The sequence below is a fragment of the Pristis pectinata genome, chromosome 1 (assembly GCF_009764475.1).
Source record: "Pristis pectinata isolate sPriPec2 chromosome 1, sPriPec2.1.pri, whole genome shotgun sequence".
NCBI classification, from domain to species: Eukaryota; Metazoa; Chordata; class Chondrichthyes; order Rhinopristiformes; family Pristidae; genus Pristis; species Pristis pectinata.
The window spans coordinates 14,397,324-14,415,557 of record NC_067405.1 but is presented as its reverse complement, the minus strand read 5'-3'; the positions used below and the strand labels follow the sequence as shown (position 1 = coordinate 14,415,557).

General features: G+C 40.4%; 1 protein-coding gene across 1 annotated transcript in view; it reads left to right on the top strand.

Annotated features, from left to right (window-relative positions):
• Window positions 1–18,234, top strand: part of LOC127575517 (contactin-associated protein-like 5) — a 611,376-nt gene that overhangs the window by 264,966 nt on the left and 328,176 nt on the right. Inside the window, exons 12-13 of the mRNA XM_052025454.1 lie at window positions 6,973–7,092; window positions 11,606–11,806. Coding sequence (XP_051881414.1) covers window positions 6,973–7,092; window positions 11,606–11,806 — 321 coding nt within the window. The remainder of the gene's footprint in view (window positions 1–6,972; window positions 7,093–11,605; window positions 11,807–18,234) is intronic.

Below are 18,234 nucleotides of genomic sequence, written 5' to 3'. Positions count from 1 at the left end.
TCGTACTGAACATAAAGTTAAATTTCTGTTTACTTAAGATTGTGGGTGTGACATTGCTTAGTGCACCAATGTGTGACCAGTATGATCAGAAAGGGAGGGTAAAAATGAGACAAGTCTACAATTAGATCAGCACTGAACTCCATGGGAACCACTAAATCCACCCTAGGAAAGGTTTTACTTCATTATTACCCGATGTGAAGGACATCAAACACATCAGAATATTCACCATTCTCCACTTCTCTTTTAAGCATTGACGTACCAGCTTTCTGCAGAGAATATTCTTGCTCTTCCCTTCTTCCCTGTGTATAAACAGGTGTCTCTGAGTATATGGTTAACTCAGAATCATATTTATTATCACTGACTTAAATGATTTGAAATGTGTTGTTTTGCAGCAGCATTATAGTGCAAAGGTATAAAATTACTATACATTACGGAACTAAACAGTGCAATACAAAAAAATGTTCTTGGGTTCATGGGCCGTTCAGAAATCTAATGGCAGAGGGGAAGAAGCTGTTCCTGAATCACTGAGTGTGGGTTCTCAGGCTCCTGTACCTCCTCCCTGATGGTAGTAACATCTTAAACTCTGACAGAATCCATTGCAGAGTGGACAGTTCGATGCACAGATGTAAAGAGTTAATACAAGTTGTGTATAGTTTGTTGGTTATTCAAGAGCTCGTCACAGTTTGCCTCAGGAACTTCCAGTATACATTGTTGCAGCCTAGACGATAGCTTAAAGCCTTAAGGCAACAATTATTTTTCATAACCAATATTACATACACAATTCAAATCCATATCAATGCTAAAAAAATCTATTCTCTCCAGGTAGTTATCCAATTCCTTTATAAAAGAGTTCATCAATAAACCATCAGCTGTGTGCTCTTCATAGAGCCATACAGCATGGAAACAGGTTCTTCAGCCTAACTGGTCCATGCCAACCAAGATTCCCATCTAAGCTATTCCCATTTGCCTGCATTTAGCCCATATCCCTCGAAAACTTTCCCATCCACATATCTGTCCAAGTGCCTTTCAAATGTTGTTAATGTACCTGCTTCTGGAAGCTCATTCCATACATGACCACTGTCTGGGTGAAAAGTTTGCCCCTTAGGTTCCTATTAAATCTCTCCCCTCTCACCCTAAACCTATGCCCATTAGTTTAAGATTCCCCAACTCTAGGAAAAAGAGTGTGTGCATTCACCCTATGTATGCCTGTCATGATATTATACACCTCCATAAGATCACCCCTCATTCTCCTACGCTCCAATGAATAAAGTCCCAGCCTGCTCAACCTCTTTTCCATAAGTCAGTCCCTCGAGTCCTGACAACATCATCATAAGTCTCTTCTGCATTCTTTCTAGCTCAAAAAATAACTCAATCAAATCTATGAGACATAATCTTCCATGCACAAAGCCATGCTGACTATCCCTAATCATCCTGTCTTTCCAAATGCATGTCTATCCCTTTATCCCTTGGAATTCCCTCTGGTCTATGATTCCCAGGTTTTTCCATGCTGTGTGACTCTATGACTCTACTGGTTTGTATTGAACATGAAGCTAAATTTCTTTTTAACAGCCCTTCTTGAATAAAGGCACAACATTAGCCACCCTCTAGTCTTCTGGCACTTCACCCATCGCCAATGATGATGCATCTATCTCAGCTAGAGTTATTGCAGTTTCTTCTCTAGCTTCCCACAGTGTTCTTGAATATACCTGATCAGGCCTTGGAGACTTATTTACCTTCGTACATTTTAAGACATACAGCACTTCCTCTGCTATTACTCCTTTCCCCTAAATGTACATAAAATCTCTTTGGATTCTCCTTAATCTTCTCTGCTAAAATTATTCCATGCCCCCTTTTTATCCTTGTATAGGGTCTCTTCCACATGTGTTTCTTGAACCTGATCATTAGAAACCTAATCCATTGAGATTACAACAAAAAGTGAGTTAACCAAAGCAAATTGGTAAGAGCTACTTGAAGGTAAACTAGTCTTGGAGAAGAGGCATTTAAGAAAGAGACTCAAGAGACACAGAGTAAACATTTTCCCACAAAGATGAAACATGAACTGCAAAACCTTTACCCTCTAGGTGACGAAGTGCATCGTGAGTAAGGCAAGTCAGAAAAAGAAGCTTCTGAGAGACAGAATTTAACACAAAAGACAGTCTAGAAGAAAGTAGGCAGTGTCAGAGTGAAATTAAAATATTAATTGGGAAAACCATAGAACACTACAGCACAGAAAACAGGCCATTCAGCCCTTCTAGTCTGTGCTGCAGAGAGAATATGAACAAAGAGAATATGAAACAATATTGGCAAGTAAAATAATATAATAAAATCCAAAGATGGCTTATAAGCATGTAAGGATCAAAAGAATAATGACCAAAAAAAATTAAAGCCAATAAGGACCAAAAAAAGTAATCTATGTGTGGACCCAGTTGTGGATAAGGATCTTGCTGAATGCTTTGTGGGTGTCTTCATGAAAAAGAAGAATGATTCTGATGTTATATTGAAGGAAGATGTGTGTAAACTACTGGGTGGAGTAACGTTGTTAAAGAGGGAGTCTTAAGAAAGCTAGCATCTTTGAGAGTGGATAAATAACTAGGCCTTTTAAAAAGAAGTTTCAAAGCTGTGATCATCATTTTTCAATCCTGGGTTAAAGAATGGTGCCAGAAGATTAGAATGCTGCTTATACTATGCTGTTATATAAAAAAGGAGGAAGGCATAAACCAAGTAATTACAGGTCTGGTGGTATAATTAAGTGTAATAGTAAGGGACAGTATAAATCTTCATTTCAGAAGGCACAGATTAAACAGTTTCAGTCAGAACAGGTTAGTTAAGGGAAGCTCATGTCTGAGCAACAATTAATTTTTTTTGAGATAGTAACAAGGAGGTTGACGAGGGCAGTGCATTTAATAGTCTACATGGATTTCAGCAAGATTTCACAAGACAGGTTGGTTAAAAAGGTAAAAGACATTGGATCTAAGGAAATGTGACAAATTGGATCTAAAATTGGCTTAGTAGCAAGAAGCAAAAGGTTGATGGCTGTTTTTATGAATGGAAGAATGTTACAAGTGAAGCTCTTTACTTTTTGTAATATATTAATAACTTAGATTTCAATATGGGGAACATGATAACGCAGCTTGTAAATGAGACAAAAATTGGCCCAGTAGTTGGGAGTGGGGAAAAAGATTTAGACTGTGACAAGATGTAAATGATTTGGGCAAAAATTGTGAAATGGATATTAATCCAGAAAAGAGTTTGAGAAGATCAATAGAGATAAGATAAGATATCTTTATTAATCACATGTACATCGAAACACACAGTGAAATACATCTTTTGCATGGAGTATTCTGGGGGCAGCCCGCAAGTGTCACCACACTTCCAGTGCCAACATAGCATGCCTATAACTTTCTAACCCATACGTCTTTGGAATATGGGAGGAAACCAGAGCACCCGCAGGAAACCCATGCAGACACGGGGAGAATGTACAAACTCCTTACAGACAGCGGCCGGAATTGAACCCGGGTCGTTGGCGCTGTAATAGTGTTACACTAACCGCTACACTACCATGCCAGTAGAGCAAGGGAGTATACAATGGGAACATATTAATTGGGATGGAAGAACAGAGGGACATTGCTGTGTGTTCCCCCAGATCAGTAAAGATAGCGAAAAGGTCAATAAGGTGGTTAAAAAAGGCCTCATGGGATGATTTCTTTATTACTTCTGGCATTTAGTACAATAGCTGGGAGTTTATCATAGAAATGTACACAGTGCTAGCTAGATTATAGCTTGAGTTCTATGTTGACACAAATAATTCTGCAGATGCTGGAATCTGGAGCAATACATAAAAAGTGCTGGAGGAACTCAGCAGGTCAGGCAGCATCCATGGAGGGAAATAAACAGTCGATATTTCTGGCCGAGACCTTTCATCAGGACTGGAAAGGAAGAGGGCAGAAGCCAGAATAAGAAGGTGGGGGAGGGGAGGAGCACACGTAGGCAGGGGATAGGTGAGTTCAGGTGATAGGTGAGTCCAGTTGAGGGGAGAAGGTAGGTGGGTGGGGGAGGGGGATAAGATGTAATAAACTGCGAGGTGATAGGTAGAAGAGGCAAAGGGCTGAAGAAGAAGGAATCCAGTTGGAGAGGGCAGTGGACCATGGAATAAAGAGTGGAGGAGGGAGGAGAGGAGATGGGCAGGTCATCAAGGCGGTGGGAGGAAGCCACAGGAATAAGGGAAGACAAAGGAGTAGGGAGGGGGAGATAAGGGGGGGTGGGGTTACTGGAAGTTAGAGAAATCAATGTTGAGGCCATCAGGTTGGAGACTCCCAAAGCAGAATATGAGGAATATGAGGTACTATGTGCAGTTCTGGTTAGCACATGACAGAAAAGATCTTTGAACCTGAGAAGGTGTGGAGCCACTTGAAGAGGATATTGCCAGGAATGGAACATATTACCAATGAGAAAAGATTGGATAAACTGGAGTTGTTCTGTTAACAACAGAGAAGGCTGAGGGCAGACATCATTGAGGTTTATTATATTATGAGGGGCGTAGACAGAGTAAGTTAGAAGATGCTGTTAGCAGAAGGGTTTAAAACTGGGGATATATGTTTAAAATAATTGTAGAAAGTTTGAAGGAGAAATGAGGAAAATTGTTTATCACTCGGAGGGTGTTAGAGATCTGGAACTCGCTGTCTGGAAGTGTGGTAGAGACAAAAATTCTCACCATATCAAAAGATACCTGGATATATAAGTGAAGACCAGGGCTACAGATCACGTGCTGGAAAGTGAGATTCAGCTGTGTTGTAAATTTGCCATAATTTTCAAAAGAAAGATTTACTTGTCTCAGTTTCATATTCTCTATGAAAATCCATTCCTTGCCTATCACAGCAAGGTAAACTTCCGTCATAAGGCTAAATGATAAACTCCTGGAAGCAAAGAAAATATGAACCACAGGCTTAATATTGAAACCATAAAACACTGGTTCAGCCACATCTGGAGTACTGCGTCCAGTTTTGGCACTGAATTTCAGAAAGCATGTGACTTTCAAGAGGGTGCTGACTATATTTACCAGATTGGTCTTAGGAATCACTCCAGGTCAAAAATACATATCAATAAATAAATTATATTGTTGAAGGTTTCAGTTAGAGTGTGAGAAAGTGCAATTTTTCATCCTTGGAGGCAAGAATGTTGAGGGAGATTTTATTCAATGTTGAAAATCATGTGGAGCTGGGCAAAATAAATGAAGGATTATTTCCATTGATGGAAGAGTTGAAAGCCAGCTACACAGATCTAAGGTGATTAGCAAAAGAACTAGAATGACCTGAAGAATACCTTTCTACACAGTGAATAGTTAAGATCTGCAATTCAATCTGAGAAGAAGGCTGTGAGAACTAAAAAGGCAGCAACTGCTGGAATCTGGAACAAAAAGCATGTAAGGTAGAGAACACCAGGGGTGTGGGCAACTTACACACTCACCTGCCCACCTAGTTTTCTGCTCCTCTTGTTCACCTCTTCCCCTCCACCAGGTTCCATCTGTCCACCATCCACTCCCCTGTCTGGTTCAACCTATCACCTACCAGCTTCTACCCACCAGTCCCCTCCCCCCTCGTACTGCTATTACTGGCAATCTTTCCTCTTCCCTCTCGGTCCTGATGCAGAGCCTCCACCCCAAATGTTGACTTGTACCATTTGCCTCTGAAGATGTTGCTTGGCCTGCTGAGTTCTTCCGGCATTCTGTTTTTTTTTGTCCCTGAGAAAGGCTGTTAGAAGCTAATTTAATCATGACATTTAAAAATGAATTAGATTAGTGTGTGAAAGAAAAATAATAATTGCAGAACTCCAGCAGGTCATGAGAATAACTGGATTGCTCATACTACCACTCAGCAGGAGCTCAATGGTACAATTGTTTCCTTCTATGTTGGAACACCGTTACAATTCTACAAGCAGTTTCCAACTCAGAAGGCCAATCAGTGTCTCCTGCCTGAGCTGGCTCTTTGCTTGGGCAATCAAAGTTAATTCATAGCCCTCAGGTCTCTTTCTCATTTGCACCTTCACCTGCTTTCAGGAAATAATGGTCTCTGCATTAATGTGCCAACACATTCCATCTTCCAACAACTCCATAAAGCAAGTTTCTCCATACTCAGTTACTAATCATTTTAAATCCTCACCATTGACTTCTAAACCAGAATTTATCAGTCTTAATCAATAAAACATCAGCTTTTGAGGAACAAAGGACTGCAGATGCTGGAATCTAGATGGCCTCCCACACCCCCTCCCGCACTATCACAATTATGTCAGTCCTTGGCCTTCTACACTGCCAGGAGAATTCCAAGCACAAACTGGAGGAACAGCACCTCATTTTCCATCTTGGAACCTTGCAGCCTAACGGTGTGAACATTAAATTCTCCCCCCTTAAGTAATCCCCATACAGCCAACCCCTACACCCACCCCCAACCATGCCTCTTCTTTTCTTCCCTTTCCTAGCCTATCTCTCTTTTTTCTACCCCCTTTTTCCTCCTTAGCTTTGACCCATCCCCCGGTGGATCTGTTCTCCCCTCCTTCCCCGCACCCACCTATCGCTATCTCTTACCTCCATCTACCTATCACCACCTTGTGCATCCCGCCTCCCCGCTTTTGTCCACCTATCACTGCTCTGCTTTTCCCTCCTATATATTGGGCTTCCCCTTTTCCTATCTTCAGTCCTGAAGAAGGGTCCTTACCCGAAACGTTGACCGCCTGCTTTTCTCCACAGATGCTGTCTGGCCTGCTGAGTTCCTCCAGCATCATAGTATTTTTCATCAGTTTGAGTTTTCTTCAAAAATATAATTTATTTATTGACATTTATTTTTGATCTAGAGTGATCGTAAACACTTAACTCTCAATACTTGGGAGAATAATTTCCTTCATTAATAATCTGTTGCTTAAATCACATTGCCAATAAACTTAAACTGTACCCATTCTCTGTATTTTGTTCTCTCACTGCAGCGGTGCATGAGCAGTCATGTGAAGCTTACAAACACAAAGGGAACACATCAGGTTTCTTCTCAATTGATCCCGATGGCAGTGGGGCAGTGGGACCTCTCCTTGTGTACTGTAACATGACAGGTGAGCTGCTTTGCATCGGTCTTGCTCTAAAGAGACAATATAGCAGGCCCTGAAGGAAAACAAGAAAAAAAGCGTGTAACATTCAATTATTCCTTCCAGTACTTTGTTTCTCGTTAGGAGCTGTGCTATTAAAACGTCATTCAGTATGTTTTGGTCGCAATACTTCAGAACCCACAACCCTTATGAATGCTCTGTCCCCACACAACCCTTGGGATCATGAAATTAGTCCCAGTAATCCTTCCTCTGTCTTTCAGTCTCTGAGTGATATACTGTACAACTTTTTGATGGTACTTTCATTTTCTTGCTTTTATTTTAAAAAATCTTAACTTCATTTAGAATATTTGTTCATTTAAGAAAAACAGCTTAACTTTCAATGTAAAATTCACTTTGAAAATATATTGCTTTACAATGGATACCTTTAACTATTAATATTTCTATCTGGCAGTCAAAATTTGCACTTCTATTTACATAATCCAGAATGAAGAAATCCCCTCTATATCCAGCAGTGCCAATAATTAAGGATGTTAAATTCTGCTAGGTTGCTACCATGCCAATGGCTAACAAGTGTCCATAGAACACAATATATTGGATATAGATTAGTGTAAGACATAGAAATGGGATATTTGTGCATTAGACGGTGGGGGAGGCAGTGGGGTTGGATGCTTATGGTTTCAGGATTTGCCATAATCTGAGCTGCCACTCCAATGCAATACTGAAAGAGTGCCATACTGTCAGAGTTACACTCTTATGGATGAAATGCTAAGCCAAAGTCCATCTGCTTTCTCAGGTGGATGTAAAATATCCCATGGCTGTATTCTGGAGAAAAAGGAATAAACCCCAATGCCCTGACCAATATTTATCTCTTAATCAATCCTCTGTATGAGATTACTCCATCATTGTTGCACTGCTCTTTGTAGGAGCTTTCTATGCACAATCTGGATGCTGCAAATCCTCCAACGGTGACAACACTTCCATAATATCAAAGTCAAAGTTGAGTTTATTGTCTTATGCACAAGTACATGTATGCACAGGTGCAAGAAAAGACTTACTTGCGGCAGCATCACAGGCACATTGCATCATATAAGTAGCAGTCACAAGAAAAAACATAAATTAAACGTAAATTTTACAAGAAAGAACACTATTAGAATAAAAAAAAACAAAGTCTATTTAATGCAAAGTGTTCAAAGTGGTCATAGAGTTGCTAAACTCTAGTGATTAGGGTTGTGCCAGTTGATTTAAGAACCGAATGGTTAAAGGAAGTAGCTGTTCTTGAACCTGGTGGTGTGGGACTTAAGGCTTCTGTATCTCCTGCCTGATGGTAGCTGTGAGGCCCAGACAGTGGGATATTCTGAAAGGGAAGTGAATTAAATCAGGCACATTATTTAGATATAATTAAGAGTTCAACGAAGTGTGACTTCTGATGCATGTTCTACACAGGAGTGCTCAGCCCTGATGCTACCTGCCAGAAAGTAGGAAAAGGCACTATTTTCCCATTCTGGGTCGAGGAATGAATTAGTTACATTAGTGGAGTTCAGGACTGTTAATCTGGAAACCTGAGTTCCCACCATGGGAGGTACTAAATTTAATTTTTTTTTACTTTAAAAATCAATAAATTGTAATTGATAAACAGCAGCCTGGTGTATGTTTTGTTGTTGTCTAGGTGCTTCAAAGCAGAGTGGAGAGCCAGAGAGATTGCATCCATTGTAGAGCTGTTGTGGCGGTAGGCAAATTGCGGGTCCAGGTCCTTGCTCAGGCAGGAGTTGATCCTACCCATGACCAACCTCTCAAAGCATTTCATCACCGGGCGACAGTTGTTGAGGCAGTTCACCCTGCTCTTTAAAACTTAAAAAAAAACTTTATTTATACAGCAGAGTAACAGGCCCTTCCAGCCCAACGAGTCCACGCCGCCCAATTACACCCATGTTAACCTACTAACCTGTACATCTTTGGAATGTGGGAGGAAACCGGAGCACCCGGAGGAAACCCACACAGACACAGGGAGAACGTTGAAACTCTTTACAGACAGTGGTGTGAATTGAACCCTGATCGCTGATGCTGAAATAGGGTTATGCTAACCACTACACTACCGTGCTGCCCCTGTAATTAAATAATTAAGTTTTAAAACATCTGGAGTTAAGTGTCGATATTTTGAAATCCAAATCCATGACAAAATGTAATGCAACTATTGACTCTATTTTTACTTCTGAGCAGAGTGAGATTTACTAAAAATCTTCAACTGTTGGTTTTATTCTTCATTTATTGTCAGGAAGTTGATGTCATTAACAAAATCAGCAGTCTTTTCACTGATCTCCCATTGGTCAGACAGGGCCGTGATAAATCTGAGACCCTTTCCAACCAATCAGAAAGTGTTTAAGTGTCAACCACAGTGATATGGAACTAGAGTGACACCCAGAACAGTGTAGCTATTGGTGGTGTTTCCTCTTGGGTAGAGGATTAAATGAATACAAAGCAATTCGTTCCTGGTAGAACTCTGTATAGATTGCAAAATATGCTAATTAAGCTGTCCTTTATGTTCTTTTGTTTAAGCATAGGCTAATTATCTGATTATTTCTTGCAATCTGTTGGACTTTGCGGTCAAGGGGAATGGGTGAAATTTTAACACTTCCTCTCATAGTACATCTTCTGATCAGATTCACTCTGCAAAACAAATTGGCTGCAACTCGAACGAGTGAGAGGAGCTTGAACCCCTGTGCTCTCATTCTCCATGCCTAGAATGTGCTCACAAAGCACGGGCCATGTCTGGGACAGCCTGTTTTTCATATATGTTTTTTGAGGGTTGATTCCACACACACAAGAATAAACTGCAGGAAGTTTAGAGATGTGTATTATTTCATTTAAATGTGTTCACAGGATGTGGATATCTCTAGTATTGCTGGCATTTCTTGTCCATCCCTAGTTACACCTAAAATGAGGAGTTAGGATGCATAATTAGGGATGAACAGATTGACTGGTCTGGAGCCACATGTAGATCAGAAACAATATCATATTTTCTTCCCTGGAGGATGTTAGTGGATAAGATTGGTAATTATAAATGCAATTACTGAGACTAGTTTGCTTCCAAATTTCAGAGTTTTTAATTTAATTATGGTGGAATTTGAACCCATGTTTCTTGATCAAGATCCAGAACTCTGGCTACGAATCCAGTAATTTAACCATTTTATGATCACACCCACAAATGTTCATACTGTTTCAGGATAAGGTCTTGGTTTGGACCTCAAAGAAGTAAGAGATACTTAATTACTGCCCTGTTTCCATTCGTAGGAGAAAGCAATAGAGAAGTCCGGCCTATTTAAAACATTTCCTGAATCTGTGCTCTTTCTCTCTCTTAAATGTGTTTGAAGGCAGGATCATGCACAGAGGGATGAGGTGGGGGATAGGGTGATTTGGTAGCAGCAGAGGCATAGGCCATCCAGTAATTAAGTGTGTAAGAACGTAAAGAATTGGAACAGGAGTAGACATTCTGCCATTCAACAAGACCATGGCTGATCTTCTACCTTGAACACCATAGTCCTCAAATCCTCTCGTATCCAGAAAAAAATCAATCTCAGTGCTGAATGAACTCAGTGATGGAACCTATGGAGCCATCTGAAGTAGAGAAGTCTAAAGATTCACCACCCTATCAGTGAAGAAATTTCTCCCCACCTCAGCCCTAAATGCCCTTATTCTGCGATGATGTAATATGCCCCTCTCCCACAAAGTGTGGTCAAGTTTAAATTCCTGCATATGCCATTGTGTGCAAACAATTTGCATTGAAAATACAGCCTTTGACTGTGAACCTTCTGCACCTTATACATCCTTGCAGGATATTGTGATTGGTTTTACAGCCAGTGGAATATTTTTGAAGTGTTAAATGTGGAAATCTGCAAAGTGATTAAAAATTGTAAGTTCATCGATCAGCAGGTCAGGCAGCATCTGTGGAGGGAAATGGACAGTCAAGGTTTCGGGTTGAGACCCTTCATCTGGACGAAGGGAAAATGAAGGGTCCAGATGAAGGATCTCGACCCGAAGCATTGACTGCTCATTTCCCTCCACAGATGCTGCCTGACTCGCTGAATTCCTTCAGCGTTTCGTGTGTTGCTCCAGATTCCAGCATCTGCAGTCTGTTGTGTCTCCATTTTGCTGCTCCACTGCAAAGTCTCTTCAATGTACGCTGACTTTGAAGAAGTTTTCCTCTTCTCCTCAAGTCCAGCTGAAGGGTCTCCACCCGAAACTTCGACTGTCCATTTCCCTCCATAGGTGCTGCCTGACCTGCTAAGTTCCTCCAGTGTTTCGTGTGTTGCTTTTTGAATATGTTTCTATTAGCCTTGCAGGTAGTAAAGCCCACAAAATATCTGAAAGAATAGCACTTTAAGATCAAATGTTATTTGCAGGAAAATGACATGGCCTAATAAGAGAGAATGGTTCAGATGTCATTATCAATCAATTACATTTGTCATAATACTTTTAGGTTTGTTAACAACTATGTTTTTATTTCCTTAACTAAAATAAATAGAAGATAAAACATGGACTGTGATCCAGCACAACAACACTGAGCTCACCACTGTGCAAGGCTCCACTGCAGAGAGACCCCACCTCGCACACTTTAATTACACGGCCAGCATGGAACAGCTTCAAGCTATGATTAAGAGCATGGACTATTGTGAGCAGCAAATGGCCTACCACTGCAAGAAGTCACGCCTTTTAAACACACCAGGTAAGTACAAGCACCACATCTTATCAATCTATTAATGTTGGAGCATCAGAGTTCAAAACTCAGTCTACTCTTGTTGGCATAGGGAAGGGATATCTTGAATTTGACCTCAATCAGAAAACATTACTTCTGCTTAAGGCTGCAGTGTCATCTTCTTGCAGTACCATCCTTAGAAATGGGGGACCTTTACAACTGATCTGTAATGATGACATTAAATCAAATCTTTTATATAAATCTGGAAAAAAGCTTTGAAAATCAAGGAAATATTAATCGTGCTAAAGCAATTACTCTAAATCATTAGTTATTTTGATTCACATGCCTGTTGATTATAATGCAATTAATGTATGGGGTAATATAAGGAGTATTGTTTTAATCAGTTTTGCTGGCTCTGAGGTATTCGCTGCAGTTGGAAGGCATAAAATGTGCCTAGGGTTCAGTGGTGAGTTTAGAGAACAAGGCATATATGCTTTGGGGAAAATAGCTTTAAGTGTATATTCTAATGTTTTGCTGCAGTATGTTAATTGTTGGTTGCCTTGGAATTCGACTTTATTGTAGTTTTGTTATCTCATTATGGCATCTAGCATTAGAGCCAAACTAAAGTCCCCGCAGAACATGATAAATTGGCTGTAATTAACTGTGCAATAGCATCATTGTGGCATGGCTTTCTTCCAAAGACGATGCATTAAGCTTCAACTCTTTCAGATCCTGATGGGAGAATTCCTCATTTGGTATTGGTATTGGTATTGGCATTGGTTTATTATTGTCACTTGTACCGAGGTACAGTGCGCAGCTGCATCACACTGATGGACAGCATTCAGAGATGGGCATCAGTCCTTAAAGGCATACTTCCCATGCTTCTCACACTCTCACTCACTCTCACACTTACACTTACCTTCGCATTCACTCTCGCACACAGTCTCACACACACTCTAAGTTCCACATTACATTGATTTTGGGCGCAGAGCAGGAATGAGTTGATTGATGCTGATGTCAATACATGTCAAAATTCTTTCTGGGTCACCCAGTATTTGATGATCAGCGCAGACTCGGTGGACTGAAGGGTTTGCTTCAATGCCGTATGACCCGATGATTCTCTGACATTATATGTGATATGGTATTGTAAGCTTTGTTGAAATCTAAGAAGCTACATTTCAAAAGCAGATTTCAATGTGTAAAATCTATTATATCGCACATTCAGCATGTGATTAAGGTCAAATTTGGACCCAAAGTCAATTTAAAGTTTGTTTGACTGACTCTCAGAACTGCGGCAAACAGAATTTAAGCAAAATTGCTGTTACCTCTCCCAATAAAAACAGGTATATATTTTCCCGTGAAATGCATTAATACATGATAATTACGTCTTGAAAATCATGTACCAGACCAACTACTAGTAATGATTAATGGCAAAATTGCTCAGTTTTCATTCTGGCCTGAGGTAGCATTGTTACTGAATGCACCAGCTAATAATCTAGCTCACTACACCACCAAGTGGTGGAAGAAACTTTGAAAATACAAAACAAAAAGCTTTCCCCTCCCAACAACACATGCTTCCCTTCAGTGTCAGCAGTGAATCCAGCTGTAACGTTACACCATGTAAGCCTCATACAAACAACGCATAAGCAGAAGGTTATTGAAGAAGCTTTAATAACAGATTTCAAAAGCTTGCAGAATCAGTAGAAGCTGACTTGGCTGGCATCTGTTTTCCTGTTTCTGCTTGGCTAGTTCAAAGTGTTGAACACTGCCTTAGACTGAACAGCAAATGCAGAAATTAAAACAATTTAAATTTAAAAAGACCTATGAAGATAACCTTACTGCATTAAATGTGCAGAGCCATTATAACCACACCCCCTCAAGCCTGTCCAATGTAATAAGATAATTATTTAATTGCAACTTCAATTCTTCACTCACACCAGTCCCTGGTAACCTTTCACCCTCTTTCCTGTAAGAATCTATCTCTGCTTTCAAAATATTCAAAGATCAGCTTCCGCTGCCCTTTGAGGAAGAGAATTCCAAAGACTTGAGGCATTCCTATGAGAAATCAAAATACCTCATCTTAATTGGGTGACCCCTTACTTTTAAACAGTGACCCCTAATTCTACAACAAGAGGAAATATTCTCCACACATCCAACTTCCACTCCATTGAGAACTCTCAGGATTTTATATGCTTCAATCAAATCCTCTTGCATTCTTCTGAACTCCAGCGGATATAAACCCAGCTTGTCCAACCTTTCCTCAGAAGACAATCAGCCCATTCCAGGTATTAGTCCAGTAAACCTCTGAACTGCTTAAAATGCAGTAGTAAGGTGTGATCTCACCAATGTCTTATTTAACTGAAGCACGACCTCCTGACTTTTGTATTAAATTCCACTCGTCACAAACAATTACATTTTTTTAGCTTTCTTAATTCCTTGCTGTACCTGAAAACCAGCCTTTTACAAATCATGAATGAGCCTTTTATGAACCAGGACACCAACTCTGTAGAAAGCAGAGGGTTGTGGTGGAGGGAGTGCATTCAGACTGGAGGGCTGTGACTAGTGGTGTCCACAAGGATCGGTTCTGGGTCTTCTACTTTTCGTGATATTTATTAATGATTTGGATGAGGGGGTGGAAGGGTGGGTTAGCAAGTTTACAGACGACACAAAGATCGGTGGTGTTGTGGATAGTGTGAAGGGCTGTCAAAGCTTACAGAGGGATATTGATAGGATGCAGAGCTGGGCTAAGAAGTGGCAGATGGAGTTCAATCCGGAGAAGTGTGAGGTGGTACACTTTGGAAGGACTAACTCCATGGCGGACTACAAGGTTAATGGAAGGATTCTGGGGAATGTAGAGGAGCAGAGGGATCTGGGGGTTCATATCCACAGATCACTGAAAGTTGCCTCACAGGTGGATAGGGTAGTTAAGAAAGCTTATGGGCTGTTAGCTTTCATAAGTTGTGGGATCGAGTTTAAGAGCCGCGAGGTTATGATGCAGCTCTACAAAACTCTGGTTAGGCCACACTTAGAGTACTGTGTCCAGTTCTGGTCGCCTCATTATAGGAAGGATGTGGAAGCGTTGGAAAGGGTGCAGAGGAGATTTACCAGGATGCTGCCTGGATTGGAGAGAAGGAGGATGAGGAGAGACATGATAGAGCTATACAAAATATTAATAGATAGAGTGGACAGCCAGCACCTCTTTCCCAGGGCACCAATGCTCAATACAAGAGGGCATGGCTTTAAGGTAATGGGTGAGAAGTTCAAGAGAGATATCAGAGGGAGGTTTTTCACCCAGAGAGTGGTTGGTGCATGGAATGCATTGCCTGGGGTGGTGGCGAAGGTTGATACGTTTGTCAAGTTCAAGAGATTGTTAGATAAGCATATGGAGGAATTTAAAATAGGGGATATGTAGGAGGAAGGGGTTAGATAGTCTTAGGCGTGGTTTGAAGGTCGGCACAACATGGTGGGCCGAAGGGCCTGTATTGTGCTGTACTGTTCTATGGTTCTCTCAGAGCTGTGTAATCTCTTACTAACATGTTTCATTTTTTTTCACATTTCCAACCAAAATGGACAACTTCGCATTTTCCTCAATCTGCTAGATCTTTCCTCACTCAATTAGTCCATCTATATCCCTTAAAATTCTCTTTACATCCTCTTCACAACTTACTTTCTCATTTGTTTTTGTGTCATCAACAATCATACCTACATACAACTTGTAAACAGTTGTAGCCTTAGCATGAATCTTTTTGCACATTCTGCCAACCAGAGAAAGACCTATTTATGTCAATTTTCTATTTCCAGTTAGCCAGCTAGTCTTCTATCTATGCCAATATATTTCTTCTTCTGTTATAATGTTTTTATTTTGGTAATTGGTACTTGGTTTATTATTATTATATACTGTATACTGAGATAAAGTGAAAAGCTTTTGTTTGCATGCCATCTAAACAAACTATTCCATACCTAGGTACATCGAGTTAGTACAAAAGGAAAACAATAACAGAATGCAGAATATTGGTATTGGTATTGGTTTATTATTGTCACTTGTACCGAGGTACAGAGAAAAACTTGTCTTGCATACCAATCGTACAGGTCAATTCATTACACAGTGCAGTTACATTGAGTTAGTACAGAGTGCATTGATGTAGTACAGGTAAAAACAATAACATTAGAGAGTAAAGTGTCACAGCTACAGAGAAGGTGCAGTACAATAAGGTGCAAGGTCACAAGGTAGATCTTGAGGTCAGAGTCCATCTCATTGTATAAGGGAACTGTTCAATTGTCTTATCACAGTAGGGTAGAAGCTGTCCTTAAGCCTGGCGGTACGTGCCCTCAGGTTCCTGTATCTTCTACCTGATGGAAGAGGAGAATGATCTGGGTGGGTGGGGGCTACAGTTACGGTAATAAAATGTTACAGTTACAGAAAAAGTGCAGTGCAGGTAGACAATAAGGTGAAAGGGTCACGAGATCAAAAGCTCATCTTTATCATATGAGAGGCAGGATAGAAGCTGTCCTTGAGTCTGGTGGTACATGTTCTCAAGCTTTTGTAACTTCTGCCTGGTGGAAGGGTGGAGAGAAGAGAAGATTTTTCTCAACCTTTGATGCCTTCTGGAAATCTCAGTGTAGTACTTCCCCCAGTGAGTGACACAATGGCACAGCTCGTAGAGCAACTGACTTACAGTGCCAGAGACCGAGGTTCCATATGACCTCAGGTGCTGTCTGTGTGGAGTTTGCATGTTCTCCCTGTGCATTTCCTCTGGGTGCTCTGGTTTCCTCCCAGAGCAAAGATGTGTGGGTTGACAGGTTAATTGGCCAGAGTAAGTTGCACCTTGTGTCTGGGTGACTGGTAGCGTCTGGAGAGGTTGATGAGAAGATGGGGAGAATAAAAATAGGCTAATGTAGGGTTAGTGTAAATGGGTGATTGCTGGTGGGTATGGACTTCGTGGGTTATATATCCTGGTTCTAATCTCTATTTCTCTATGATTCTATGTTCCTCTTTATTTAGTGCAAATGTTAGAACCCTAATAAATTGGTCCAATATTTATACATAAAACAAATCATATTGCCTCTGTAATGCTGAGTGCTAAGTGCTAAGTTAGTGGCTAAGCTAACTGCGTGTTAAGTTTTGTAATGTGCCCTTTATCAGTTACGGACTACTGATGTTTGAGTAACGTGAATATTCTTTGGAGAGACCCACTGCCTCTGATATAATTGAACTCTCACAGTCTTCATGTCCTTTTTTCTGCCACTGCCCTGTACCACAGAAAATTGTTGTATTTTTACATTCAGCTAAATAGCTTTGCATCTTTCATAGACAAAACCAATCATGCATTCCTGGCAAACAGTTGCATTTCCTGAAACTGTGGCATATCACTCTGAAAAATGGACCTAATTTCAAAGTTCAAAGTTGAGCTTATTGTCATAGGCACAAGTACATGTATGCACAGGTGCGATGAAAAAATTACTTGCAGCAGCATCGCAGGCACAGTAAGTTTTTCATTGCACCTGTGCATACACGTACTTGTGCATATGACAATGACAATAAACTCAAAACATAGCATCAAATAAGCAACATTCACAAGAAAAACATAAATTAAACATAAGTTATACGCAAGTTTTACAAGAAAGGTAATTCATTAAAATGGCTTAAAAGCATGTTATTTACTGAAGTTTTCAGGTTTAAAAGGTCACCTACTTGTAAGCAAGTGAAAGTCTCATTTTGTGGTTCATGAATATAATGCTATTTAGTTTGCCTCACCATCAAATCGTGGAAATATGACAAGGGAAATATGTCTTTGGTTAAATAGGTACAGCCTCAGAATAAATAGACGTCCCTTTAGAACTGAGACGAGGAGGAATTTCTTCAGCCAGAGGGTGGTGAATCTGTGGAATTCATTGCATAGAGGGCTGTGGAGGCCAAGTCATTGGGCGTATTTAAGGCAAAGATTGATAGGTTCTTGATTGATAAGGAAGTTGAAGGTTACGGGGAGAAGGTGAGAGAATGGGGTTGAGAAAAGAAGAAAAATAAATCAGCTATAATTGAACGGCAGAGCAGACTTGATGGCCAGAGTGGCCCAATTCTGCTCCTATATCTCATGGTCTTATGATGTAAGAATAGAACTGCCAATAAGGCTTATCTCACGCACTTGTTTGCATTAACTTCAGTCCGTCCAAATGTGTGGAGGAGAGAGCACTTGTGCTGGTGACCAAAATTTAATTTCCCTGCCAAAATTCCTTATTCTGAATTACAGACTACATTCCTACATTGTCAAAAACAAACCCATATATTGCAATTCCTGCAACAAAGTAATATTGGTAATGTGCTCTTCCTATAGTTCTTGCCCACTTAGGAGTTTGAAAACATCTTTTTATCATTCAATAAAACTTTTCAAAATATCTAAAATCAAAAGTGCAACCTGTAATGCAGAACAATGCAAACTTTAAAGCAAACTTCTACAAAA